This window comes from Urocitellus parryii, chromosome 7 (assembly GCF_045843805.1).
Source record: "Urocitellus parryii isolate mUroPar1 chromosome 7, mUroPar1.hap1, whole genome shotgun sequence".
NCBI classification, from domain to species: domain Eukaryota; kingdom Metazoa; phylum Chordata; class Mammalia; order Rodentia; family Sciuridae; genus Urocitellus; species Urocitellus parryii.
In genome coordinates, this window is record NC_135537.1 from 466,864 (window position 1) to 493,561 (window position 26,698).

Genomic DNA, 26,698 nt, shown 5'->3' on the forward strand with positions numbered 1-26,698 from the left:
CACTACCCCACAGTCCTGAGCCTTCCACGAGGCCAGGCCCCTACCCACGCCTACAATCTCCCCTGCATGGGGCCTTGTAGCAACTCCCGCCTGGGGCCCCAGGATCCAGAGCCAGCCTCGAAGCCCCCCAAGAGAAGAAAGAAAAGATACCTGCGGCATGACAAGCCCCCCTACACCTATTTGGCGATGATTGCCTTGGTAATTCAGGCTGCACCCTCCCGCAGGCTGAAGCTGGCCCAGGTGAGAGGCTCCCCGGCCTTCCTCATGCCCTTTTCCCGGACTGGCTCCCCAATTCTCTCACTCTCAGGTGTGGCTTCCACCCCAACCTGGCCCACCCAGCTCTGCCAGTGGGACCAGTCATGGAAGCCAAGGGACTCAAAGCGACCTTTCTTTCGGACCCTCCCCACCGCGTCTCCCTCTGGCGCATAAGTTTCCTCTGAGGGGGGTACCCCTGAGCAGGGCTGTGAGGGAGGGGTGGGGTGCTGCCCCTGCCTCCGGCTCACTGCGCCGGTCAACCCCCGGTTTCAGATCATCCGTCAGGTCCAGGCCGTGTTCCCTTTCTTCAGGGATGACTACGAGGGTTGGAAGGACTCCATCCGTCACAACCTTTCCTCCAACCCGTGCTTCCGAAAGGTGGGGCCCTCAAGGTCGGAGCCCGGGAGGCGGGGCGGGCGAGTAAGCCCCAAGCATCCGGAATTGGGCGGCCCCACCCAAACCTACCACCCCCCAGGTGCCCAAGGACCCTGCGAAACCTCAGGCCAAGGGCAACTTCTGGGCCGTGGATGTGAGCCTCATCCCGGCAGAAGCGCTACGCCTGCAGAACACAGCCCTGTGCCGACGCTGGCAGAACCCGGAGGCCCGCAGAGCATTCGCCAAGGACCTGAGCCCTTATGTGCTGCATGGCCAGACCTACCGGCCGCCCACACCCCATACGCCACCCAGCGAAGGCTTCAGCATCAAGTCCCTGTTAGGGGACCCAGGGGAGAGAGCACCCTGGCCCCAACAGTCCAGCCAGGCTGGACAGAGCAACCCAACTCAGGCAGACACAGGCTGCAGTGGGGAGGAAGTGGTGCCTACTCCACACTTACCCTCCTCTGAAAGGCTTCTGTGGCCCCTCTGCCCTCTCCCAGTGCCCACAGGAATGGAGAGGGAGACTTCCCAGGGGACAATCATTGGGCCCTCAGGCTTATCCCCAGAGCCCAGAACCTGGCCCTTGCACTACCTGCAAAGTACTTCCAACGCCGGGGTACTGTCCAGTGGGGTATGCAGGGCCTCCCTGTGGGGACAGTTGCCCACCTCCTACTTGCCCATCTACACACCCAATGTGGTAATGCCTTTAGCCCCACTACCATCCACTTCCTGTCCTCGGTGTCCACCTTCAACCAGCCCAGCCTACTGGGGGGTGGCCTCTGAATCCCAAGGGTCCCCAAGGCTGCTCTGGGATCTAGACACTCTCTTCCAGGGAGTACCACCCAACAAGAGCATCTATGATGTGTGGGTCAGCCACCCTCGTGACATGGCTGCCCCTGCTCCAGGCTGGCTGCTCTCCTGGTAAAGCCTCTGAAGCTTTCTAGAGCAGGGGTTGCTTCTCTCCCCACCTCCTTGATAGGGAACCAAGGTAGGAAGATGTCTGTAGTCTTAACACCAGGCTCCAGCCTTGCTTAATGAGAGTCCACAATGTTTATTGGGCTGCTCCAGAAAAAGCTGCCACTCAGCTGGGCACCAACCTGGGCTTGGTCAGTCTTGCCTCTCTGCCTCCCCCTACACCCAGGGGCAATGCTAAAAGAGCAGGACTCAACCTGGAGTAGCAAATCATGATTCTATCTTCAGGCCTAGCCCATCTATCTATTCATCCATCACCATCTGTCACCTCCCTCCTGGCTCCAGGCTGGGGGATGGAGCGCCTAATGGTGGGTCCAGCCTGAAGTCCTGCCATCCCTCAACTGTCTGGGAGGTAGCACCTTTTGGGGAAAGGGTTAGGGAATAAAAACTGGACCCTACATAGACTTGAAGTGGTGGTAGTGGTGTAACATTAAAAGAATTTACAGCATTTTAATGCCTAGTCTTATTTTTGGAGCAGAGGTGGTGACTTGGGAAACTCCTTGGCCAGAGTCATGTCTGGTTCCTGTGGCTCTGGGATCCCCTGCTGTGTGCTGTGATAACGGCAAATGGTGATAAGGAGGGAGCTGAGGGCCTCTGACCCAGTGGGGTGGGGCAAGATCAATTCTCCAGGCTCTTCTCTGGCTGGGGTTGTGGGGAGCAACTCTGGAAGTTTGGAGAGAAGTAGGCCCCCAGAAGTCAAGAAGATTGTCTTGGGAGACCCGATATAGGAACTGTACTGCTGCCTCTGCCAGCAGAGTTACATCCCCAGGTCTCTTGTGCAAGGCCTCCACCCAAGACTAGGGGGGAAGGTCCCCTGAGGGCCCTAGGGCAGAGCATGAGCCGCTGTCGGGGCTGGGGCTTGGAGGGCTGACAGGAGACCTCGTAGGAGTGCAGGGGGTCCCAGTAAGTGGGGTGTCGGTACTGAGGGAGGAGGGGGTCTCGGATCGTGGTGCCTTGCGGCGCCGGGCTGGTCCCAGCTCCACCTGACCCACTCGCTCCGCAAACTTGAGCGAGCAGACGGTCTCCCCGAGATCCTCTGGCCGCGTAGAGATCTGAGGAGGAAAAGTGCTTGTGGGCCAGCCGGCGGTGCTTCACACACAAATGACCCTCCTGCACCCCACCCGCTGCTGCCGGGGCGCACACCTGTAGAAGCAGCACAGCAGTGGTACCCGGACCAAGCGCAGGCTGCAACAGACGTGTGAGCTGTGAGTCACGGAAGGGCACGTGGGACCGGCGGGCACGCAACGCAGCCATCACGCCTCCCAGCGCCAGCAGCGAGCGGTTGATAGTCTGGGCCTCCCGCAGACGCTGGGCACTGTTGGGATCTCCTCGCTGCGTACCAGTAGCCCCCGCCTTCCAAGCACGCTCAGATCCCGCCAGGTCCACCAGGTGCAGCGTGCCTGCAAAGGTGAGCGAGCCCGACACGAAGGGAGGCCAGGCTTCAGGCACACTGGAAAACCTGCAAAAGCTCAGGCATTGCAGTGTTTGCTACCTGCAGTGCCTGGGGTGCTCGGTGGAGAAGCTGCACACAGCGTCAGTGTAACGAGAGCATGGGATCGGGAGCTGCGTGGGTTCATGGAAGTGGCGGCAGTGGCCCGGTTACTTCTCCCCAGGCTCAACATCTGTTAGGAGCGATGAGGCGCGGCTGGTACACAGTTCCCAATCCCAGATGGGAGGAAAAGGAAGGGCCTTAGAGGGCATCTTTACCTGGTGCAAAGTCTCCAGGTTGGGCACGTCCCAGTGGGTGAGGCCAGCTACTTGGATCCCCCCCTGTCCTGCTGGGCCCTGCCTCACAGCTAGGCGCTCTGGAGGTCCTGGAGCCAGGAGGTCCCTGGGGAGACCAGGAGAGTTTGGTTCCAGGATTCTAAGGGTAGCAGGAGTCTTAGGCCAGGGCAAATAGTAGCCAACCACCCCTTCAGCACAGCCCTGACCTGACTGCCTCATTGTAGATCTCCACCATGCTGAGGGTCACACGGTGCTGCCCTCCAGTCCCCATTTCCCTGAACAGTGACTGCAGCGCCCTGGGAGCTATGCCTGGGTCCTCAGGTGGGCCCTGAAGGTGGTGTGGAATACCCCATTGGGCTCACATTCAAGCCTCTGAGGCCTCCCCCCGCCCCCAGGTGTGAGCTCCACCCCACCTCCATGCTGTATGTCTTTCCAGTCCCAGTCTGGCCATAGGTGAAGATGCAGACACTGTATCCTTGGAGGCAGGACAGCACAGCTGGTTCCAGCTCTCCAAAGACCTGAATGAAAGAGAGGTGGAAAAAGTGTCCTGAGCCCTTTCCAAGGTCTCTGTTTAGGACCTTGAAAGGTGGAAAGCACAGTGAAAAAAGTTTGAATAGAACCCAATTCGCTAGGGAGACGCCTCCAGGGGAGCACAGGGGGCTGCCCAGAAGATACCTTCTGCCTCCCTAGAAAAGGTGGTATTTGCAATAATGTGTGAGGCAAAGAAGGAAAGAGACGTGACAAAAAGGGAACAGCCTGTGCAAATAATGTGGAGTCCTGATGACCATTTAGGTGGTCCTGGGGAGCAGTGGTCAAGGGTCCAGGTGCTGGAGCTTGACTGCCTGGTCCCAATCCTAGATGTGACTGGAAGCAAATTACTCATTCTTTGTGGCTCTTCTGTGTTGTTCCTCTCTATGGCACCTGTCTTGAGGCTTAGTGGGCAGTGTCCAGGAGGACCAGAGCAGCACTTGGCACACAAAGGATGAGAAGGATGAGACCAGAAAAGGCTCTGGGGGTATGGAGGGTAGTAGCCAGCCAGGACTACTGGAACCTTGGCCCTGAGGGGAGCAAAGAGGTGACTGAGGGGCAGATGGGTAGACATAATAGTTGCTTTCATTTTTTGCTTTGTTTTTGTAGTATTGGGGATTGAACCCAGGGGTTCTCTACCAGAGAGCTGAGCTACATCTCAGCTTTTATTATTTTTCATTCTGAGATAAAGGTCTCACTAAGTTGTCCAAGTTGACCTTAAACTTGAAAATCCTCCTGCCTCACCCTCCTGAGTAGCTGGTATTACAGATGTGCACCACCATGACCAACAAAGAGTGGCCTTTTGAGCAATGACATAACCAACTTTCACTGTAGAAGGTTGCTGGTAACTGGGTGGTTGTCACCTCTGCTTAAAGTCTTGGCTAATGGCCATGAAGCCATAATCTAAAATTGCCAGTATGGGGGATAAGCGTCCACGATTGGACAAAGGAGGCACGGCAGGTGGTGGTGCAGAAATAAGAGACACAGGTGAGGTTCTTGATCACAGTGCAATGACCCTGTTGGGCCAGCAGGCAACCTGGGTGTGCATCACTGCCAGCCCTGTCCCTTACCTAACCCTCTCCCAGCTCTGAGCCTCCATTTCAGTTATAGAAGCTCCAGGAGCAAAGTTTATATGTAGATGGAAACTGTGTATTAGAAAAGTGATGGCAGGCTGGGACTTGAGCTCTGCTTTTCTACTGGTGTCTGGCAGAAAAAAAAAAAGAGAAAAAATGGGATCTGAGCAAGGGAGTCGGGGAGTGCTGGGGCTGGACACTGGCCTGGTCACCCATGGCCCCCCACCTGCATTAGGGCCACAAAGCAAGGAGGGCTAATGCAATCCCAGCTGGGAAGAGCCTGGACCCCAGGGAGGAGCAGTGATCTCTCATGGAAGCCTTAGAGGAGGCATCACTTGTGGGTCATGGCACTGTTCCTACCTGTGGCACCCAGCTGTACTCTGTGGCCAGTTCTACGTGAGCAGTAACTGTAAACCTCAGATAAGTTCATTTTCCTTAGTGTCCAGCTGGGCTGCCACTCCCCAACCCTCCAGCTGCTCCCTTCCCTTTTAGACTAAAACTGATTCACCCTCCCTTCTATAGGTGGACAGACTGGAAGGGGAAAGGAGCTTTTTCTGGACTCTGGGAAACTCTTGACGAAGGGTCAGAATAGGTGCAAGGGTGGCTGTCACCTCCTCCTGGCTGGCATCTGGAGAGAAGACCCAGTCCAGGTGGAAACGACGCTGGCGCCCTCGATAGCAGGTGGTGACTGTGCCCCCTGGTCCAGCCTCCACACTCACCAGGCTGCAGGGTGTACCTGGCCTCAGCCGACATAGCACCCGAATATTCCCTGCAGTGGGGATCAGGTCAGCAGATTGCCTTTTCACCACTGAGGCATAAAAAGCTTCCCCTCTCTCCAGCTTGCCCTCCCTGCCACTCTGCTCCCCAAGTTTGCCATACCCTTAAGCTCCAGCAGCCGCCCTGGGCATCCAGTTGGGGGCCCCTGTTGCCCCTCAGGGAGCTGAGTCCCAGCCCCTCCAGCTGACAATGCCCCCAGGGCCCAGGATACCTGAGGGAACATGGATTTGAGGATGACAAAGACAGGTGTCCCAGAGTCTCCAAGCAGGGTGGAATGCTGGGAGCAATAAAGAGCCCTTGTAGCCCCCCGCTGTAGTGATACACAACTTTCAGTGGCTCTGGTACCTGGGGACATCCTTTGGTTGACCTGACAAGGACATCATATCTATCCTTCTAGGCTTCTCAGCAACTGTCAGTTTGCACAAGATAGACATGAGATCATAAGTCACAAATAAGGTCTTCTAGTCTAAGAGCCTACAACTGACCCCCAAATATGAGCATTCCTTAGAGCCAGGAAGCTCTAGAAATAATAGGAACTCCGCTGGAAGAACAGTGAACAGGCTACCCAGACAGACAGATGGTGTGAAGAGAAGAGGGTTCCTGACCTGGCCCTGGGCCTCACTCAGCGAACCCTGACAGCTCTGGGTAAAGGTGCTGACCAGTCCTCTGAGGTCACCACAGCCCTGGCGCAGGCTGGCCATCCGGGTCCGGAGTCCTAAAGTGGGAAAATAGTTGAGAGGGAAAGCCCAGAACCCAGGGCCTTCCATGAGCCACATGCTCCCAAACCTTACCTGCCAGTTGCCCATGCACCTGTTGTAGTTCCCGTCTGCAGTTCTGCTCCGTCTCCTGCTGAAGCTGCTGAAGGGCCCCTCGAAGGCCCTGCAGCTGCACCTCCTGCACCCCCAGCTGCCCCACCGAACCCCACCCCTGTCACTAAGGAAACAGGCACTTACCAGGCCCTGTCCCAGATGCCCCCTTCCCAGTGTCCCAGCCCTCCTTGTCCCTGGGCCCCGAGCCTACCTGGACTCGTAAGGCTTCTGTGGTGTCCTGGGCCTCCTGAAGCCGGCCCTGGAGCTCCAACAGTGCCTCTGCCTCCTCCTGCAGGAATTGGGAGCCAGGTAGGCCATCAAGTCAGGTGTGAACTCAGGGAGGGGCATTCCATGATCCATTTCACAGATGGAAAAACAAGTCAAGAGTGGCAGGCACAGACAAACCCATGCCTCCCAACTCCAGGCAGAACTCCTTTCCCCAGTCCCTCTACTTTCCTAAAACTGGTCACTCAGAGAATTATGAAGTGGGGGTTCTCCCAGGTGCATCAGCCTCCCTGATGGGCTTGCTCTACATAGACCACCCCAGGACCTGCCTGTTAGAGATGACCCCCTGATAAAGCCCACTGCTTCAGCAAACTCAAAGACCTAAGGAGGCTTGGGCACTGTTGCTGATGCCAGGTGTATACAAAGAGGAGCAACAAAGAAGCAGGATACCTGTGGGGCTCTGGTGGGGGGGCCTGGGCCCCAATTCAGCAGGAGGTCCCGAGTGAGGCTCAGGCTCTGTTTCAGGGCCTCATTCTCCAGTGTGAGATGCTGAACCCTTTTCTCTGAGTCTGTTGCCCCCTGGCAGAGATAGTTGCACTTAGGAACCATATGAAAGTCCTGCAACCTCTTGCCCTCTCCCAGCCCCTGCTCCAACAGCCTCACCACTCCCAGGCGCAGTCTGCCCAGCTCCTCCTCCTGTTGCTCCAGCTGTTGCCTCAGCTCTTCCAGCTGCAGAAGAGTGGGATGAAACTCCTTTTTTGTGTCTCACCCCCTCCAGTCCCTGCTGCTTCTGGGCCCCTCACCTGTCCAAGGATGAGCTGTTCCAGCCTCTGCCAAGCTCTCTGCTCCTCCTCCAATTGAGGCAACTGTTGCCCCTGGGCCTCACCCCTTGGCACCTCCCCTTGGATGGGGGTAGGCTGGTAAGGGCTGTCTTCTTGAGAAAGGGCTCCTGGAGAGGGGTGAGCTCAGTTAGTACTGAGGTGGCCTGAATTCTGGGGAGCAAAGCTGGGCTAGGGATCCCAGATTGCACGCCACCTAGATTCTAATGGGATTCCCTTCCTCTATAGAAGATACCCTTTACAAACCATCTGGAGTTGGGGGTTGCACGTTGGAGGCTGGATGAGTCCCCTGGAGCAGGACCTGCCTCCCCCTGGGGCTCCGAATCCATGCCAGAAGAGCCAAGAGCTGACTGGTCACTGTCAACAGTGGAGGAACCTCCCCAGGCTGTGAGGAGATAAGAATCAGAGCAAGAAACCTGGAATGGTGGCCCACATCTGTAACCCAAGATACTGGGTAGGCTGAGGCAGAATGGCAAGTTTGAAACTCACCTCAGCAGTTTAGCAAGACCCTGTCTCAAAACAAACAAACAAACAAACAAACAAAAAGCAGGGATGTAGCTAATCCGTGGAGAGTCCTAGATTCAGCCCCGTGGACCAAGGAAAGCAGATTAAGAGCAGAGATGGAATGGAGCAGGACTGTGGGAGTCACAAGGGCTAAAGAAGGAGAAGTGATTGCTGGAGAGCTCCTCTGCCCTGCTCACCTGGCCCAACTCAGGAGGATTCCCGCAGCTCTCTTCTGCCCCCAAGTGGACCGAGAGGAATTCAGCAAGGCGCATAAGCGCCTCTTCCAGGGACACCTCGGCTGGGCGGTCCTCTGCTCCCCCTTCAGGCCCATCCTCAGACTCGGAGCTGCCCGCTAGGCCAGGTAGTAGAAGGAGGAGGCATTTCAAGTCATCGTTGGAGACTGGGCCTCTTTTCCCTCCCAATGAGGTCACGGCATCCCTCCCTCTGTCAGACCGCGGGGATCCCTCCAGGACCCCGAGGCGCTCCGGCCTGCACTTACCGGCCAGGCCTGTCAGCTCGGTCCACAGTTCTGGCGAAAGCTGGTCGGGGCGACGACGACCCCTGGGCTTGCAGTGGACTCTCTAGGAAGGGAGCAGGGGGCGTCCCTGAGGAGGAGGCAGGCAGCCTGTGGGGCTCCTTCCCTCCCGGAACTGGGCCAGAATGGTTGGGGCCGAGATCTAAGCTCCCAATGCCCGGACCAAGAGAAGGGTCCTCTGCACCGCCGCGTCCCTCAGGGCCAGCGTCCTGAGGATGTAAGCTGGGCAGGCCTACCACTACCCCATCTCCTGGTGGGGGGCGACCGGCGCTGCAGGCCCACACTGCTCACCTGGGCGGGGTCCCCAGGGTCGGCGGTCGCCGTAGCACCTCCATCCCTGCGGAAAAGGCTGTAGAAAATGTAGATGAGAAGCGAGTAGAAGGCGTACATGGGCGCGCGGGGCGGCAGAGGACCCCGCTACGCGCCGCCCCGCGTCCCGTGTCCCCGCGCCCGGACTCCGTACTCGCCGGCCGCAATGCCCATGCGCATGCTCGCGGCGGCCGCCCCCACGGCCCAGCTCCCGCGCGCGGAACGCTCCGGCTGAGGGGCGGGCGTGTGGTCGGGGGTTCTCCGAAACAGGCGTTCCCGCTACCGCACCTCGCAAGGTCCGTCCGCTCACGGCTCCGCCGCTCGCCGCCCAGTTCTTAATTCGCTGACGGTCAGTATTGAGAACGCCCACGGCAGCCTCACCTCTTTTTGGAGTCCCTCCCGTCCTCCGCGAAGACCCCTACCACTCGTTCGTTACTAAGCACCCGGCGTCCAGGTGTGCCACCTCCCCACCCCTTGCAGCCCGCCCTCTCTCGAAGCCCCGCCCCTCGAAGCCCAGGCTCCGTCTGCAGCCCCGCCCACCTCCACAGCCCCGCCTAGATCCCTCCGCTAGGCGAGCTCCTTCCAAATGCCAGCGCCCACAAACTAGCCCAGGCCCAGCTCCTAAAGCTGGTGCCGATCTCGCGCCTTCGAGTCCTCCTAGAGCCTTCGACCGTCCCCCTCAGGCCCCGCCCCGGCCTCTCTAGCTTCGACTCCTCTCGCTGGTGGCGGCGCTCGGCCGCGCTCGGCCGCGCTCGCCTGGGCCTCCGGAGGCCACCCGAGGCGGCGGGGCCGACCGCTGTGGACCTGCCAGGGCCTCTGGCTCGCCGCCGTCAAGAACTGCGAACGGCTGGGGCGGCCCACAGGTCTGCGCCGTGGATCCTTCCGGGCCGGGTGTCGAGGACGGTGCTTCCCTGAGCGCTGGGACAGGCCCAGGCCGCCACAAGGGCCTGCGTGCCCCGCCGCTCAGTCTCCCCCGCGTCCTGCACCTACTTGAGCTCACGCTCGCCCTGCCCAGCTCCCGAGTTTTGTTCCCGCTTTTTCCAGTCTAATTAGTCTTTTAGCACAGGTGTTTCCAGTGGCCTTGGGACTCTGGCAAATTTAGAACTGTACCTATTCTATCATCTAGTCATGGGACCTCGGAACCTGGGGTTCCCGCAGAGCTGCCGTTAGGGCTCCAGGTCCCTGACTTCTGTTACTCCACTCCAAGTTAAAACTCTCTTTCCTGTCTCCTCAAACTCATTACTGCCCAAGTGCCATGGCCCCCAAGCCCGGGAGTGAGTGGAGCACAGTCCTGTCCCACCTGGTGCTGGGAATGGTGTCTCTTCATGGAGCGGTGAGTTCTGCGCAGGTAAGTAACCCCACTCCCACACGCTAAAATCCTTGTTTGCTGCACCAGAGAGAGGGTGATGGGAGGCGAGGGTGGGACCAGGTCTCTATGAGAAGCCCAAACCTTTTCCTGTTTAAAGGGGTCACCTACCCTCTTGTTTCCTTCACTAACAGTCAAGTCGAGGGGCTGCTGCTGGTTTCCTGCTCCAGGCTTTGGCTGCTGCCTCCATGCTGGTTCCAGGGCTGGGCACACATGAAGATTGTCTCGCTGGAGCCTGGGTGACCACAGTCATCGGCCTGCCCCTTCTGGCTTTCGACTTCCACTGGGTGAACGGGGACCGCTCCTCTGCTAACCTACTCCTGGGCGGAGGCATGGTGCTGGCAGTGGCTGGTGATCACCTTGGCCCTGAAGGCTGCTCTGTGGCTGGTCAGGCAGTACTGCTGGTGGTGGCAGTGACCATCCTCATTGTGGCTATTTTCACAGCCAACACTTATGGGATGTGGGGGGGTGCGATGCTAGGTGTAGCAGGCCTCCTGAGCCGACTGGAGGAGGAGAGGCTGCTGCTGCTGCCGAAAGAGGATGTCTGTCGCTGGGCCCTGGCTGCAGGCAGTTGGGCCTACTGCCGGGCCCTGCACACACAGCGCCTGCAGTGGGAATGACAGTTGCACACAACAAGGCTGAGCTTCTCACTTGGCTACCACCTCCCTTTCCACCAGCCTGCTCCTGGAGCTTCCTCCCCTAGGAATAGGCTTTCCCTTCTCCTACAGTGGGCTTGCTGCAGGTTGACTTATCAGGAATGGAGCTTAGATGCTGTCTCTTCTCCAGTCACTGTAGGAACTTGCCTAGACCAGAATGAAAGGGCCAGGGTCCCAGGCATTTTTGGGGCCTCCTTCTGGCAAGGACATAGTTGTGGGTTCAGAGAGACTTGATCTCCAATAAACCTTAGGAATTCTACAGGAATATGAAATTTGCCAATTCTTGAGAGGGACTGAGGGGCCTTTGGTGAGCTTCCTGAAGCCTCCAGGGCATCAGCTGTTTTCCCTGAACAAAGGGAGGGGATGTGCTGGAACATGCCTGGGCCTCATTCAGTCTGGCCTCCTTCTGGCACATTTGTCAGGAGGGGCTGCTGTGCCTTGAATATATAGCCCCAGAGCCCTTGCTCTCCTTTGACATAGTAGATTCCGGATATTGTTGCCCAGCCTGGCAGGTGGCCCTCTGGGGCAGTGACCTTCACGGGCTGATGGCTGGGTTAGTAAGGGCAAGGGAGGGCTGGCTGTACCGCCGCGATTGGCAGAAATGCATCTTCCTTCCCTGGCCTGACTCAATGACTACCTGTTTGCCTTCCAGTCGGTGCGAGCAAAATCCTATTCCCTAAGACCTTCACTTTCCTCTGTGGACCCTTCTTCAGCCTCCAACCCCAGGATAGGAAACCGGGTTGAACAGAGCAGGGGGTTAGAGGTCCCAAGTGTGCCCCTTCCCCCCGGGCAGTACCCATGTGTCCAGCAGAAGCATATCTTATGCCGCACACGACGGGTGGTCGGCCGGGCTCTTTAAAGTTGGTGCCCTTCCACTCGGGAGAGCCAGGCCACATTCACCCCCGAGTGTTGGGACACGATGGCGAAGGGAGACCCCCGACCCCGCTGACTCGCCGCGTATAGGGGCCGTCCTTTCGCCCCTAGGCGGGATTCCTCACCTCAGGTGCGCGCCCCTCCACGGGTCGTCCGGGCCCCGCCCCTCATGCCCACCTTCTACCGGAGGCGGGCCTCACGCGCTTCGTGCACCCATTGGTTCTGGGCGCCGAGCCGTCTAGTTCCAGGCGGCGGTCCCATTGGCCCCGCGTGGAGCCCACGTGATGGGGAGGACGAGGGGGCGGTGGCGCGGGGGGGCGCGCAGGGAAAACAAAGATGGCGGACGCCCCGGGGTCGGTGGCCGCGGCGGCTGCGGGGCGACGCGCGGGCCGGGCCCACTGAGGCGGCGGCGCGGAGAGTAGGCTGTGGGGTCGCGGCGGCGGCAAGAGGCCGGCGGGGGCGCGCGGCGCCCCTAACTTCCAGCCGGCGAGCGCGCCGGCACCCGCCCGTCGGGCCGGCCGGCCGCAATGTCCGGCGCCGAGGAGGCCGGCGGGGGCGGCCCGGCCGCAGGGCCCGCGGGCTCCGTGCCGGCCGGGGTCGGGGCCGGGCCCGGGGCGGCCGCGGGACCGGCGGCGGCGGCGCTGGGCGAGGCGGCGGGGCCCGGGCTCCCGGACGAGGCGGGCCTGGCCGGCGCCCGGCAGCTGCAGGAGGCAGCCGGCGACCCCGACGCGCCGCCCAAGAAGCGGCTGCGGGCGGCCGAGGCGGCCGAGGCGGCGGCGGCGGCGGCGGCGGCGGGCAGCGGGAAGCTGGAGGAACGGCTCTACTCGGTGCTGTGCTGCACCGTGTGCCTGGACCTGCCCAAGGCCTCCGTGTACCAGGTAGGGCCGCCGGCCCTGCCCGGCGCCGCGTCTCCTCGAGCCGGGCCCGGAGGCCCGGGGCCGGCAGCTGGGACCCTCTCCGGTCCTCACCTCCGCCTTCTGCGCCCGCGGGACCCTGGAGCCTGTCCCGAAACTCCTCGTTTTCTCTCTCCTCTCCTTGCTCCGAACCCCCTTTTTCCGTGTTCCGACCCTCTGTCAGTTTCAGTTTTCTCTTTCTTGTTTAGATCCTGCCTCTCCTCTTCCAGGTTCCTTCAAGGTTCTCTTCTTGATACCTTCCGCTCCCCTCTAGCTGACCCCGAGGAGAGCTAGAGACAGGTGTCTACACTCCCTGCCCATTCTTGGCGCTGCTCCTCACTCCCAGGCTTTCTGGGCACACAGGCCCCTTTACTTGAGGGAGATCCTCTGTTCTGGCAGCCACACCCCCAAGCGTGTCCGTCCATTTCTGAACTCGTATATATTTTCTTTTCTGTTCTCCAGAGCCCTGTCAAATTCTTTCTGAAAAACAGGAAGAAGGGAGGGGACTGCCTTTTGTCCCTCCCCCAGCCCTCCTGCTCTGGTCTGGAGGAACCCCTGCAACAAGCCAGCTGCAAGACTGGCAGTCAGGGTACTTTCTCCAGATCAAGCCGGAGTTTCCCACCCCAGCCCCCCTCATCCATTCCAGTCCTGGTTTCCTTGGTCTCCCATTCACCATCTGAGGAAGATCCAGTGCAGTGGCTGGACTCAGGATCCTTGCCACCTCAGGGCTGCTTGATGGGTACCTGGTCCAGTAGATCCAGAATGTCCCCTCCTGGTTACAGAGCAGACTTCTGGTTTAGGCCCAGAGTCAGTGGGCAGTATCAGTCTGCCTTCTCCTGATTGTCCCACCTTGGCCCCAGCCCCTTTGAGAAACAACGTGGGTTCCCTGTCAATTATTTTGTACTTACAGAAGCTGGAAATGGCTGGTGGGTCCTTGCTTTTGTTTAGACTGGGTCCTGTGTGAGGGGGCCACATACGTAGGAAGCAGGATAGGGCTAGTTTGGGTTGCTATTTCCCTAGCCTCTGGGTCTCTCAGTCCTTTCTGCTCTGACCAGAGGTTGCTTGGGAGGACCCCGGTGTCCTGGATGGGGCAATCACCTTCATGCGTGTCAGGCCAGGGTCAGCTGGGGGAGAATCTTCCACAGTGCTGGTCCCAGCACCAGCATTTACCCCTCTCCTTGGGGACCATCTGGACCCCTTTAACCCCTAGCCCATTTTTCCTTGCCTACAGCCTCATGGTCCCCTCTGCTGGAAGAGCTTTTCCTCTCCTTGGCCTTGAGTGAGAGCCAAGTCAGTAGTGGGGAGATCCCAGGGAAGTCAGGGGTATCCTTGTCTCCCTTCCTGTGAATGGTCTGGAGCTGGACTTGGCATGATGACAGGCCACCCAGTACTGGCTTCTAGTGCACACAGCTCTGCTTGTGGCCAGACAAGCTGGTGACCAGGCCTCTGAGCCTGGCTGGTTCAAACTAGCCTGCACTCTGTTCAGCGTAAGCTCTGGCCTGGGCAGCTAGAGGCAGGGCAGCTGAGCAGATGTAACAGCATGAAGTCCAGGGTTGCCCTGACTAGTGCCCTGCCAGGTTGAGGCTGCCCCGTGGCTTCCGAGAGCAGACAAGCTGAGCATGGGGAGCCAAGGTTACTGACACTAAGTTGTGGGCTCCGCCACAAGCCTCTATCCCACCTTCATTCTTCCCAGGTGACACTCAGAGCAAGAGTTTCTCTCTCATCTCTAGAAGCTGGGAGAAGGAACTAGAATATATAGCTGTAGAAGAGCCTTTGGGCCCTGTGATGGAACTTTGGCTGCTTATGGACTTGCTGTGTGAAATGGGGAGGGGGCCAGGGGAAAGAAGGAAGCTTTCCTATTGCCTCTGAATGCCACTGGGGACACTTCCCATGGTGGTTCCCTGCCATGTACAGTGACTCTGGAGGCTAATTATTGCTGTCCCCACCAAGTCATTGTGGGTCAGGACAGACCACGCTCTTGCCTGGTCTTTCCAAAGGTTCTAGGCACAGATGGAGTGGGCATGCCCCTAGTCAGGGCCTACTGCTGACCACTATCTTGGCTTGGCCCCTTCATCTTTTGCTAGCCTTCATTGATGACCCACATTGATTGACTGTCTATGGTGAACCAGTCTTTGCCTTCTTGCTCTCTGCTCCTCAGGCAACATTTTCCCCCCTGCTGCTGGGGATTGGACCTGAGGGCACTTTACTACTGAGTTACAGCCTCAGCCCTTTACAAAAAAAAAAGAATTTGTTTTTTGTTTTGTTTTGTTTTTAATTTTTGAAACAGGTTCTCACTAAGTTATCAAGGCTGGTCTTGAACTTGTGATCCTCCTGCCTCAGACTTCCAAGTTACTAGAATTACAGGTGTGCACTATCATGCTTGAGTCCTGCTGGCAATATTTTGCCTGATCCCAGCAGAATTCATGGCTGGGAATGGGCCTCTTCCATGCCTAGTGTCCTGAGGGCTGGCTCAGGCACTCTGCTCTGACATGAGGAGAAGAGGCGGCGGTGGCCATGCTGAGCCCTGTGTGTTGTATCTCACTCTGGGTTATGTGGTTGGCTGGTTACATGGCAACTTTAGAATATATTACCTGGCAGCCAGGCACCATTTGTGGTGCTAAGGAAGCTTTGGGTATTGGCAGAAACAGCCATGAGCCTCATGCATGTGTTCATCTACCTGGTTCAAAACTGAGTCCTTGGACCCACAGGGTCAGCTTCCCCATGGGCCAGACACATACACCAACATGTCTCTGGTTGGGCAGTTTGTTAAGGCCCTCAAGCAAATGGTTCTCACTGCTGTGGCCTATGTCATGTCGGGTTAAGGGCCACTGCAGGGATGGCCGATGCATGCTTTGATGTTCTGTGTGGGTGTTAGGTGTGTCCTGGGCAACTGGCCTGGCGAGGTATGCAGCCACCTTCCTGAATCCAGGGCAAGGCCCTTCCAAAGTCCCAGGCAGGCATCAGGGCAGGCAAGAGTATGGCAGGAGGGCTGGAGGGGTAGCAGGAACACCCATTCAAGAGCTTAGGGGCAGGACAGGAAGCTTATGCTGACACCCTGCTCTGGATACAGTCCTGGGCCCCAAGGGCAGTATGACCTTTTAGCACCTCTGCCTATGAAATACCTTCACCGAGGAAGACCCAGCCTTGGTAGTACCCAGGATGTTACAACCACAGCCTCATTCCTGACCTCCCCATCCCAGCTCTCCTGGCACAACCCTTTATATAAGGCTCAACTTGGTTCTCCCTAAGGCAGACCCAGTCCCAGCCCTTTGTCTGGATGTCTATGAGGCCCAAAACCTGAGTCTTGACATCTGGAGGAAGACAGCACTTGTCATTTCTACTCCTCATGAACTTTGAGGTACAGGAGTCAGTAGGTGATGGTCTTTTATCATGGGATGTGGTCCAGCCTCCATCTGGTGTGACCATTGCCTTCTGGCATGCCCCATTGTTGCTCTAGCAAACCTTGAGCTGCTCTCCTTGTCACCCCTCACATCTGCTCTTCTTTTGGCTTGTCTGAGGCAGTGCCCCATGTCAAGACATTCCCCACTCCCTGCCACAAAGGTGCCCATCCCTTCCTAGTGCCTGAATCCCTCTCAGCCCTGAGGGAGGTTGATATGTTCTGCTGCCATCCCACTCCAAGACCTTCTGCCTCCATGCCAAGTCTCAGCTCTGGGGACTTTTACCTGATTAACAGTCCTATTGATGAAAGGCCCAGAAAACAGGTACTGCTCCATCTCTTCCCACAGTCCCTCACCCCCTGAGAACATGTAGCAACTCAGGTTTCATCATTCACATGGCCCATGAGCTCAGATACCACTGATATTTTTTCCTTGAGACAGGAAAGAATTTTGGAAATAAGTCTGCTTAGGTGTCCAAAACCCAGGACTGAGCAAGGAGGGTTTCTTTAGTTTCTATAGGCTATGTTGTTCTTTTTGTGGTGATAGTTTATCAATATAAGTCATTTTATTATTTGTAGTATTGGGGATTGTATCTAGGGCTTTGCACATACTAGGCAAATGCTCAGTCAGTGAGTCATGTTCCCAGCCTTTTAAAATTTAATTTAGTTTTGAGGCAAGGTCTTACTAAGTTGCCCAGACTAGCCTTGAACTTGTTATCCTCCTGCCTCAGCCTTCTGAGTTGATGGAATTTCAGGCATGTGCCACTTTAAATTACTTTTAAGCAGCATTTGCTACTGAGAGCATTTCTAGGTGGGATGGGGGTGGGTTGCTGAGCCCCACCTGAATCTTGACATCAGGAGGGGAGGTCAGATTTCATCTGATTCAGTCATTCAGATCTAGCCTGAGTGGAAGCTTTAAGTCCTGCTCAGGCCCATGCTAAGGAGGTTAAGGAGGCTTGGTTGAGTGTGGGATATGTCCCAAAGTACCACTGTGGTTGTTAAAGCCTTGCCTACACTGGGAGGCTCTTGGGAGGAAGGAGGCACCTCCAACTGACTGAGCAGTGCTTTAGGGTTAGTGTCCAAGGGGAAATCCCTCAGCTATATTTTGGTATTGTGACCTCTGCAAAGGGCTGTGGGTCTCTGACCACTGGGCAGAAGGGTAGACTGTTCACATGGGTCTGGGTAGTGGAAAGAGTGGGTCCCCAGGGTTTGAAAGGATCATGTGGTGCAGGGTGGAAAGAGGTCCTAAAAAGCCAGCTGACCACAGAAAACTCATGACCAACTGGAAGTCGTGGGGCCCCATCTCTAGGACCTGCTTGTGGCCAGGCTTCTCTTTGGGCTGGGACAGGGCCACTCATTAGAACTCCTGGGTATACATAAGCTGAGCACATGTGAGCTGCCTGCAGTAAGGTGGAGAGAAGGGCTAGGTGCTGTCCTGGGGTGTACAGGCTATTTCTAGGTCTTCCTGGGCTCTGCTGTGGATGATCATAAGGGTGGTGTATGTTTTGAACCTGCTGTGGTCTGCTCCCCACCCTTGCCACCAGTCACTTTAACCCTCTTACCTCTTTATAATCATCACCTTGTGCATGTGAGGAAACTAAGAAGAAAATTGATGAGGCTAAAGTCATGCTGCTGTTGACCTTGGTCTGGGGTCTGAGTCCAGAACTGTGGCTCCAAGCCAGCATCTGCCCTAGGAGGGACTCCTTGGGAGGCCCTGTAGTGTTCTGGATTGCAGGTACAAGTCCTCCTGGCTGCTGTAGGAGGGCAACCTGACCTGCGTTCTGGAGGTACCTGGGCTCTTGGGTGCCTGACCCTACCATGTTGAGTGAGCATTGTGTGTAGTCATTAGGTGGGGCCCAGCTTGGGCACAAATCAAAGGGCCATGTGCAGTCTGGCCCACCCACTGCTGAAACTGTGTGGCTACCCTATGGCCAGGCCTATGTGTGTTCAGGAGGTTGACAGAAGACATTAGGGCATAGTGACCACCCTACTGTGGTCAGACTGTCTGACCTGGGAGTTTACCTGGAGAATGTCCCTTAGCTGGAGAGGGGCTGTGTGTGGGTGTGGCTTGTCCAGTATGCCATAGAACATCTTCAGCTGAGTAGTTGTCAGGGGTGAAGGGGCAGTGACCCCAGAGCTTACAGATCCCACAGGAGGCCCAGAGGGAGACTAAAGAGGGCAAGATTAATTACCACCTCTCCCATAGTGAGGAATCAACTACTTGTTTTGGGGTCTGTGGCCAGGGGTTGGTAGCAAGTGTGGTGCTGAGAAGTCATGGTGCTATGCTTGGCAGCCTTGATACCCACCTGGCAGGACCCAGGATAGCTGGGGTGCTTAAGGAGAGGCCCAGTGGGCCAGGATGGGGGCAAGTGGCCCCAGCCCTGCTTGGAAGTGCTGGGAAGACCAGGCTGTAGCCAGCAATACTGTTGCCCTCTCCTCAGGCTGGTGGACCCTGGAGGCAGCTCTTAGCTGGGCCCAGAGCTTCGTCCAAGGCCTAGGTAGCCTCGAAGCAGGGAACTAGTGCCAGTTCCTTATGGGCTTCCCTCTTAAGGGATGCCACATGGTGCTACATGGCTGGCTCCCCGAGGAGGCAACTTGAGGAATATGTGGCCATCTGATACTGTGCTATGTCCTGCCCTCCCTGGCAGTATCAGCAGCCCTTGGACCAGACAGTCCAAGCAGGTGGGGGCAAAGAGAGGCCCTGTGACCTGAGCCCTTGTGCTACCCACATTCCACACCCCACTGACTCCTGTACAGCAGCCTGGTTTTCCCACCAGGACTTGCCTTAACCCCCTCCTCAGCCAGCTTCTATGTCTGGACCTGCTGCTGCCTGGCCCCTGCTAGGTCCTCTCATCCAGGCTGCATCCAGCCAGTCACTCCTCACTCGCTGTAGTGTGTTTTAATTTCTCACCTAACTTAGAGCATGAGACTTGAATGCAGATGATGTGTGGTGTTTTTCTAGATGTGGTTTCTGTGGCAGTACTCTGTTGCCATCAGTCCTCAGCATGTAGGTTCCATCAGGCCTGGCCTGAGAGGTCCTGCTGAAGCAATAGAAAGATAGCAAGGATTCACTAAGGACCCCACCTGTATAGTGTGATCCCTGGCATAGCCAGGTGGCAGCTTATGAACATCCCTCTCCCCAGTGCACACTGTCTAGAAGCTGTAGTGTGATGGGCTTGGCATATGGGTGTCTCTCTGTCTCCCTCTGTGCTGCTGACATGGAACCCGTGCTTCTACTGGCTAGACAAGTGCTCTCCCACTGAGCTAGACCCCAGCACCTGGGCCTCCCCTCTCATACTGTGAGCCTCTTGAGGTCTTCCTACCCCAAGTCTTTAGATGGTACCGTGTGATGCTCAGAGGTGTATGTTGAACAAGTGAGAGATGCAAGATGGGAATGATTGTGGCAGCACTGTCCACATGAGCAAGGACCCCCCAGCAGGAGCGGTCTGCTCTTGCTGACCCAGTTTACACCAACCCAACACAGCACCATGTTCGCTCGCAGCCCCCATTCCTACCTGCCTCCATCCTGGGTCATCCTGGCCTCCTGCCTGCTACAGCTCTATGTCATTCTGGTGATAGATAGCCCCAACAGGTAGCTCCTCTTTCTGGGCAGTTGCAGCTGCTGGCTTTCACCTGTGCTCACTAGCAAGGGCTGGCATGAAGAAACAGGGTTTAGGTCACCCTGAGGGCCCTAGTCCCCACATGAGCAGCCTTTCAAGAAGGCACAGAGAGAGAGCCTGCTGCAGTGTGTGGGGAGCAGCTTCCACTCCCCAATGAGACAGCTGCTGGCTGAGGGCCTCTGCCTTGCCAGGCCAAGAACCAGATGTTCTTATAGGACAGGGCAAAGGAAAACTCCAGGTTCTAAGACCTGGGTTTGCCAAATCAGTCTCCACCAGTCAGGCTTGCTTCAGGGAAGAGGCGGAACCCCCATGACCTGATGGTGCCCCACAGAGCTCAAGCTGACTGAGTCCTGGCACCCCCTGGAGCAGCTGTTACGTTTTCTAGACACCAACATGAACTGGGGACTGGCGTATGCTCCCTCCTCTCCTCACCAGCTGGAGTCCCTTGGGACAAGTGACCAAGCTGACGCTACGGGAAAGGGCGGGCACGTGTGTGCCGCGTCCCGCAGGTCTGTGAGCTTCATCTCCCTTTCCTTCTTCACAGTGTACTAATGGTCACTTGATGTGCGCTGGCTGTTTTATCCACCTACTAGCAGATGCCCGGCTGAAGGAGGAGCAGGCCACATGCCCCAACTGTCGTTGTGAGATCAGTAAGAGCCTCTGCTGCCGGAACCTGGCTGTGGAGAAAGCCGTGAGCGAGCTGCCCTCAGAATGTGGCTTTTGCCTGCGCCAGTTTCCTCGTTCCATCCTGGAGAGGCACCAGAAAGAGGAATGCCAGGACAGGTAACCACTGAGGCTGTGGCTCCACCACACGTGTGCCCAGGGTGGGCTGCAAGCCCACCCTGCTGCAGGCAAGTCCTCCCAGGACAGGCTAGTTTGTCCTTGTCGTCTGGGCCTGGGGCACCATATGCAACATAACAAACCTGTAGGCCCCAGGGTAGGGGGCGCATGGGGCTTCCCATGGGACAGGGCAGTTCTGTGCCCATTTGCTATCTAGACATGACCCTGACCTTCAGGGTTCTTTGGCTATGGGGTAGCCCCTCAGAAGGCCCAGGACAGTGTGGCCAGCTCAGGAACTCTAGAAGCTCTGCTCTACAACATGGGCCCAGTAGGTGGACAGGGCCACTTATCCAGTGGATCCCTAATACCAGGCCTCCTCTGTAATGATGTTGTGTGGGACCATGACAGTGGTCATTGGCTCCTTATTATGAAGAAACGCCACAGCAGTGGGTACAAGAAGCATGCTGACTTATAGCTCTCTTACCCCCCCCCCACTCTTTATTTCTGTCTTCTTCTCCTTCCCTCTTTCACTGCCTCCCTCCTCCTTCTCCTCCTTCTCTGTCTCTCAAACACACACCACATGTGGGCATGCAGGTACAACTGTTCTCTGAGCTTGTCCTTGTGGCTGGGCTCAGGATTAAGTATGTCCTACTGGAAGAGGTTTTTGACTGAGCAAAAGCTGCCTCTGGGGGATAGCTGGTCACAGCCACCTGCTTCTGGCATAGATGTGACCTCTGTATTCACCTTCTCCCAGGGTGACCCAGTGCAAATATAAGCGCATCGGCTGCCCATGGCATGGCCCTTTCCATGAGCTGACAGTGCATGAAGCTGCATGTGCCCACCCCACCAAGACGGGCAATGAGTTGATGGAGATCCTAGATGAGATGGACCAGAGCCACCGCAAGGAAATGCAACTCTACAATAGCATCTTCAGCCTGCTCAGCTTTGAGAAGATTGGCTACACAGGTGAGGTGCCCCACTGCCCTCTGCATGCCACACGGGTATGAACTGGGATGATGCTGGTGACCAGAAGCTGGGTATTGGGGACAGCAGACTCTGTGCAGTGGGCACAGGCTGCGCCGGATGGCTAGGCTCTGGACAACCTCCAGGAGGACATCTCAGGGAAAAAAAGATAGGTCAGGTTGGAGACTGAGCAGAGGGTGGGGCCAACAGGGCCTAGGGCGTACCTGCATGGCTCTCACAGTAGCCCCTGCCCCTGTCCTCCCCACCCTGGCCTACCATCCCAGCAAGCTGGTATCACTGTGTGGGGCTCCACTGCCTTGGGACAGGTGGGGTCTAACCAAGAAGTGGGACGTGTGTTAGGGAAGCCTGGGAACTCAGGGCTGCCACTCAGAGCTGGAGCAAGAGGAGCCTCCATCAGGTCAGGCCCTGTCAGCAGACCTCATTGAAGCCACCACAGGCCTCCCAAGGCTGGTAAGAAGCTGTTCAGGGACAGGACTCCAGAGCAAACTGAGGGCACCCAGCTCAGGCTGTAGAACCAGGAATGGATGTCCACAGATGGGCAGACTGGACTGGGCCTAGGCCCACTGGATCTTGTGGCTCCTGGGCTACTGCTGCCACCTTTGAACATTTCGGAAAGCAGGAGTCAGGCTGGAGCCTGGTTCAGAGGACAGCAAGAAGCACCTGCAGACAATGGGCCACTCAGGGAGACCCCATCCCTCTACTGCTCAGCAACACCAGGTGGCCAGGGCAACCATGCAGCCAGTCACACCATGCTGCCTAGACTGAGCTTGGCTGGGTATAGGCCTGAGCAGGCTCCACAGGCTGAGGGCCCAGGGGGCTACAGCAGCAGAAAGCCACAGCCGCTGGTTAAGAGCAGCCTCAGCTGATCGAACAGGCCCTGTGGGGTCTGGGTGGGCAGGGGCATGTGGCTACATCAGTGGCCAGGTAGGAAGCCCCATCCATGCAGGAAGGACTGGTTGCCTGGGAACCCACACCTCCACAGAGGGACTTGCCAGCCACAGGCTGTGGGTACAAAAGAGGACTGCAAAAGCAGGTCTGCCCGCTGACTGACAGCCCCAGAGATGCCAGGCAGAGCCTGGTTGCAGCTGGACACCTGAGGACCTGGCGCTCCCCTCGGGCAGGACTGGGTGCCACTTACTCACCTGCCGGCTTTTCTGGCAGCTCTGTATCCGAACCAATAAAGTACACTTGTTCTCAGAACTGCATCCTGTCTGTGTGTCTGCTTACCCCGCCCCTGCTGGGACACCAGGGCTAGGGTGAGGAGGGTGGTCCATGGGTCAGCCACACCTGGGAGATGGCCTGACCTCCCATAGCCTTGGGTTCTACAGCTAATTGGTGTTTATATCCCCGGACCCCTGAAAGCTTGTGCGCCTCCATGTGCAATACTTGCATTTGACTTGCCTTGTGACAAGTAGAGCTCACTAGGTCCGGGTAAGTTGCCTTTCTCCCTGGCTGAGCCTGTCCTCAGCCTGGTCAGAGAAAGCGCCACCACCCAGCTCTGCCCAACACTAATGGCTGGCTGTTTCTGGCCCTGTCTGTCTCCACAGAAGTCCAGTTCCGACCATACCGCACGGATGACTTCATCACACGCCTGTACTATGAAACACCGCGGTTCACAGTGCTGAACCAGACATGGGTCCTGAAGGCTCGTGTGAATGACTCAGAGCGCAACCCCAACCTGTCTTGCAAGCGCACACTTTCCTTCCAGCTCCTCCTCAAGAGCAAGGTCACAGCACCCCTGGAGTGCTCCTTCCTGCTGCTCAAGGGCCCGTATGATGATGTGCGAATCAGTCCTGTCATCTACCACTTTGTCTTCACCAACGAGAGCAATGAGACGGACTATGTGCCTCTGCCCATCATCGACTCTGTGGAGTGCAACAAGCTGCTGGCTGCCAAGAACATCAACCTGCGGCTCTTCCTCTTCCAGATACAGAAGTAGGATGGGCCCAGGATGCCCAAGGAGCTGAGGGCCAAGGCTGGCGCCGCCATCCCATCCACCCCTGGCTTGGCAGCGGCTTCACATGACCATCTGATCATTTTAGCAAAAGAGGAGAACAGACAAAACCAAACACTGGGAAAGTCTGCATGCGTGTGCCACAGGGTCCCTGCCTCCAGCTCCCCCTCTTCCCGGCCTCCCCCCTCCTGAGGGTGGCTGGAGGCTGGGCTGACCGCAGAGGAGACAGTGCTTTGGGCTACCCAGGCTCAGGGATGGGTGGTGAGGAGGGCGAGAACCAGCGGCCCTGCCCCTGCACCCATCCTCACAGTGAGGCAGCACTGCCTGCTCTGGTCCCGGGCCGGGCTCAGGGGCCCTCGCTGACTTCAGACGGCATATTTGATTGCAATTAAAAGGCAGCCTTGTTTCCTACTTTCTGTTTTGTTGGAGGGGAAGGAGTGGCTGTGAATGGACGGCGTGGGAGCTCTGGTATGGCTTGGGGGTTACTGTTATGGCACCTGTGTGTGCCCCCAAGAGAGACTTGGAGACATTGCTTCTCCCACAGTAGTCTGTCACAGGTCTCTGGACTGAGGCCTAGACAGGGACAGCCATGAAGGGTCACACCCCCCCCCCCCCCCAGCTACCCGGCTACTTCAGGGAGGCAAGACTCCGCCACCAGAGCTCAGCAGATGTTTTCGGAATGCAGGGTGAAATTCTGTCTCTTCCCAGGAAAAAATTAAACTCTTTACAGGCTCTTCTAAAAGTGATGCCGTTTTAGTGAGAGAGAGCTCATTCACTTCCTTTTAGCCTTGGGGCCCAGTGTCTTCAGGCTGCAAAGGAGGCAGGCCACTGGCTGTGAGCCTGGCTGGGTGAGGTCAGAGAGGGCCACCACCCCAACCTGCTCTCAGGGACTGGCTGCTGGGCCTTTGTTCAGAGAGCCACTGCAAGGGCCAAGGTTGGGCAGCATGGCTTCTCACCTACAGAGTGTGAGCTATGAGCAGGACTGGGGAGTGGGGAGCAGCCCTGCTTGGAGGAGCAGACCTTGGCCTTTATTCCCCTGGGACCCGCAGAGCTACTGGGAAGGTACAATTTGCTCCCCTCAACTTTTGTTTAGGAGATGGGGCTCTTTTGTGATAGCTTTTTTTGCTTTAATACCAAAGAACTGGGTTTCCTCTGCCCTGACCAGGCCACCACACACCTGGGAGCAGCCCCCACCCTCTCTGCAGGCTGCCTGTGCCCCATGGGGTTGAAGGACTGGATAGCCCTGGCCACATGGGTACAGAATTTAGGCCAACTGACTCCTCCCATCCCACCCTCAGGGGGCTGAGAAATGGAGAGGAGGAGCTGTGGCATAGAGCACAAGCCCCAACCATATTCCTGAGCATGGCTTAGTACAGGGGCCAGGGTAGCTGCCTGAAACAGTTTTCTCCTCAAGGATGGCTCTCCTGTCTCCTCACAGACAGAAAGATTCTCAGAGCTGTTTTCAAAGATCCATTTGGGCTCCTGTCCCCAGCTCAGGGCACAGAGCTTACAGGGAACCCCTCTCTGGGGAACCGTCTCTCCTGCAAAGCTGATGTGGCCTGGATAGTTGGGAAGACCCATGTTTGGCTTTCTGCCTTCTACAAAGAAAGACCCAACCCCAAAACCCAGCACATCTATAGGAGTGGTGGCCTCTGACTCAGGTACAGCCAGATGACTCCTCTGCCCTTGTGGGGCAGCCCTGTCCCACACCCACTGACAGGCACAGAGGACCTGTGGAGAAGAGAGGCCCTTCAGGGAGCCCCTCTGGATTCCCAGGTGATGGTGTGAGGGACAGTGCAAAACTGTCCTTTGGGGTATTTGTGAGACTGATCCAGCAGAGGGTGATATAGTGGTTTCCTGGGGTGGGACAGGGTGGAAGGTTTGTTCTCCAAGGTCACAGCTATGCTGGGACAAGGAAGAGCACAACTGGGCTGGCAGGGGTTTGGAGGCAGCAGATCTGTATGTATATGTGTGGCTGTGGGGTCTGGGAGGCCACAAGGAGGGAGGAGGCCCAGGGCTGGCAGTCCTACAGCCTTTCCTCAGTGCTGGAGCCCACAGGGTCAACAATAGGGTCAGCCCAAGACCTATGTGGGGACCAAGGCAGTGTCCAGACAAGGCCCTCTCTAGGGGTATGGTGTGTCTGGTGATGCCTAGAAGGACTGCTTAGGCCTTGCAGCACTGTCCCCAGCATGGCCCCTGCCCTATGGCTGTCACATGCAGCAGCTGAGCCTAGCAACCTAGGGGAACTGGGCAGTGGAGGAGACTGGCATGTCTCTGGGCCACGCTGGGCACTGGCACCACAAACCTTGCACCATTGTCACCATGGACCCTTTATTACTGAAGGCACATCTACTGGCCTGTGTCCTCTTGCTGTCTCAGTCTGGTCCCTTTTCTGTCATCTGTGAGGATGGGGGTGATTAGTCTCTGCAGATATGGGGAGGCTTGTGGGGGTATAGGCCAAGCCAGGCCTCTACACTCCTCATCTTACTCCCACTCTCTGTGAGCACCACATCCATTAGTTTGCCCAAAGTGAGACATTTACAAAAACAATAAAAATAAATTTTTAAACATCAGAGCAAGAAGTGCTTTTATGGCTGTCAGAAATGACTTACATGTCACTTTTGTGATCTGCATTTTCTTTGGATATTTTCTGTATGTAATTGTAGTTTAAAAAAATATTCCAAACTATGTTTTGTCTGTGTGTCCTTACCAGAAGACAGCCTCCCCGCCGCCCCAGCCTGTGCCCTGCCCCAGACCTCCAGCCCTGTGCAGCACCTCCTGCCTGGTCACCTGGAGAACAGCATGGAGAAGACAGTCATCTCTGAAGGGAATTGGCTCCTAGGAACTATGCTGTCCTATGAATCTGAGGGCTGGAAGGAAGGCAGTTCATGGTCTTCCCAGCTGCTCTAGGGCGTCCCTGTGTCTTCTGAGCCACCCTGTCTTCAGCCAGCCTCTACTTCCACACACCTTGATCCTCACCCCACCCCTCATCCCTCACTATGCTCCTCACACACCTCACCAGCCTGTCCAAGTAGCTGCCTCAGTTTCAGAGCCACGATTTGGGTGTAGAAGGGACTGACAGTGTGGACCTTGTTGTTCCCAACACCCCTGGGTCTAGGTGGGGGCCTGGTCAGGCACTTCACCCTCCTACATCCAATGTCTTCTCCCCCTGCTCATTTCTATAGGCTTAGTCTCACCTTGCACCCGCAGCTGTGGAGACAGCAAAGCCCAGAACAGCCTAGGCCCAGC

General features: G+C 57.1%; 4 protein-coding genes across 14 annotated transcripts; 3 read left to right on the forward strand and 1 right to left on the reverse strand.

Moving 5' to 3' along the window:
* The first annotated feature begins 66 nt into the window (after positions 1-66).
* Positions 67-1,555, forward strand: Foxh1 (forkhead box H1). Its single transcript, XM_026409757.1, has 3 exons — positions 67-240; positions 529-633; positions 731-1,555. Exons 1-3 carry the CDS (start codon positions 67-69, stop codon positions 1,553-1,555), a joined length of 1,104 nt encoding a protein of 367 aa, XP_026265542.1.
* A 530-nt stretch (positions 1,556-2,085) lies between these two features.
* On the reverse strand, positions 2,086-12,939 carry Kifc2 (kinesin family member C2). 11 transcript variants are annotated; one of them, XM_026409796.2, is made up of 19 exons: positions 12,790-12,939; positions 8,909-8,966; positions 8,582-8,663; positions 8,280-8,434; positions 7,825-7,963; positions 7,543-7,688; positions 7,403-7,468; positions 7,190-7,318; positions 6,726-6,803; positions 6,497-6,611; positions 6,311-6,420; positions 5,808-5,916; positions 5,540-5,697; positions 3,741-3,845; positions 3,534-3,655; positions 3,310-3,433; positions 3,095-3,224; positions 2,746-3,002; positions 2,306-2,654 (listed from the first exon to the last, which is right to left on the reverse strand). In XM_026409796.2, exons 4-19 carry the CDS (start codon positions 8,352-8,354, stop codon positions 2,400-2,402), a joined length of 2,118 nt encoding a protein of 705 aa, XP_026265581.1. In that variant the 5' UTR covers positions 8,355-8,434; positions 8,582-8,663; positions 8,909-8,966; positions 12,790-12,939; the 3' UTR covers positions 2,306-2,399. The 11 variants fall into 11 exon arrangements, with proteins under 11 accessions (XP_026265575.1, XP_026265576.1, XP_026265580.1 ...); XM_026409797.2 differs by lacking the exon at positions 12,790-12,939 and adding an exon at positions 9,215-9,232; XM_026409790.2 differs by lacking the exon at positions 12,790-12,939 and having other exon boundaries at positions 2,086-2,654; positions 2,943-3,002; positions 8,909-9,164.
* Tmem276 (transmembrane protein 276) lies at positions 9,495-11,207 on the forward strand. Its single transcript, XM_026409800.1, has 2 exons — positions 9,495-10,274; positions 10,427-11,207. The coding sequence occupies exons 1-2, from the start codon at positions 10,182-10,184 to the stop codon at positions 10,910-10,912; spliced, it is 579 nt and encodes a 192-aa protein (XP_026265585.1). The 5' UTR covers positions 9,495-10,181; the 3' UTR covers positions 10,913-11,207.
* On the forward strand, positions 12,334-26,137 carry Zftraf1 (zinc finger TRAF-type and ring finger containing 1). Its single transcript, XM_026409799.2, has 4 exons — positions 12,334-12,699; positions 20,276-20,514; positions 21,266-21,477; positions 23,043-26,137. Exons 1-4 carry the CDS (start codon positions 12,349-12,351, stop codon positions 23,432-23,434), a joined length of 1,194 nt encoding a protein of 397 aa, XP_026265584.1. The 5' UTR covers positions 12,334-12,348; the 3' UTR covers positions 23,435-26,137.
* Positions 26,138-26,698: the final 561 nt, after the last annotated feature.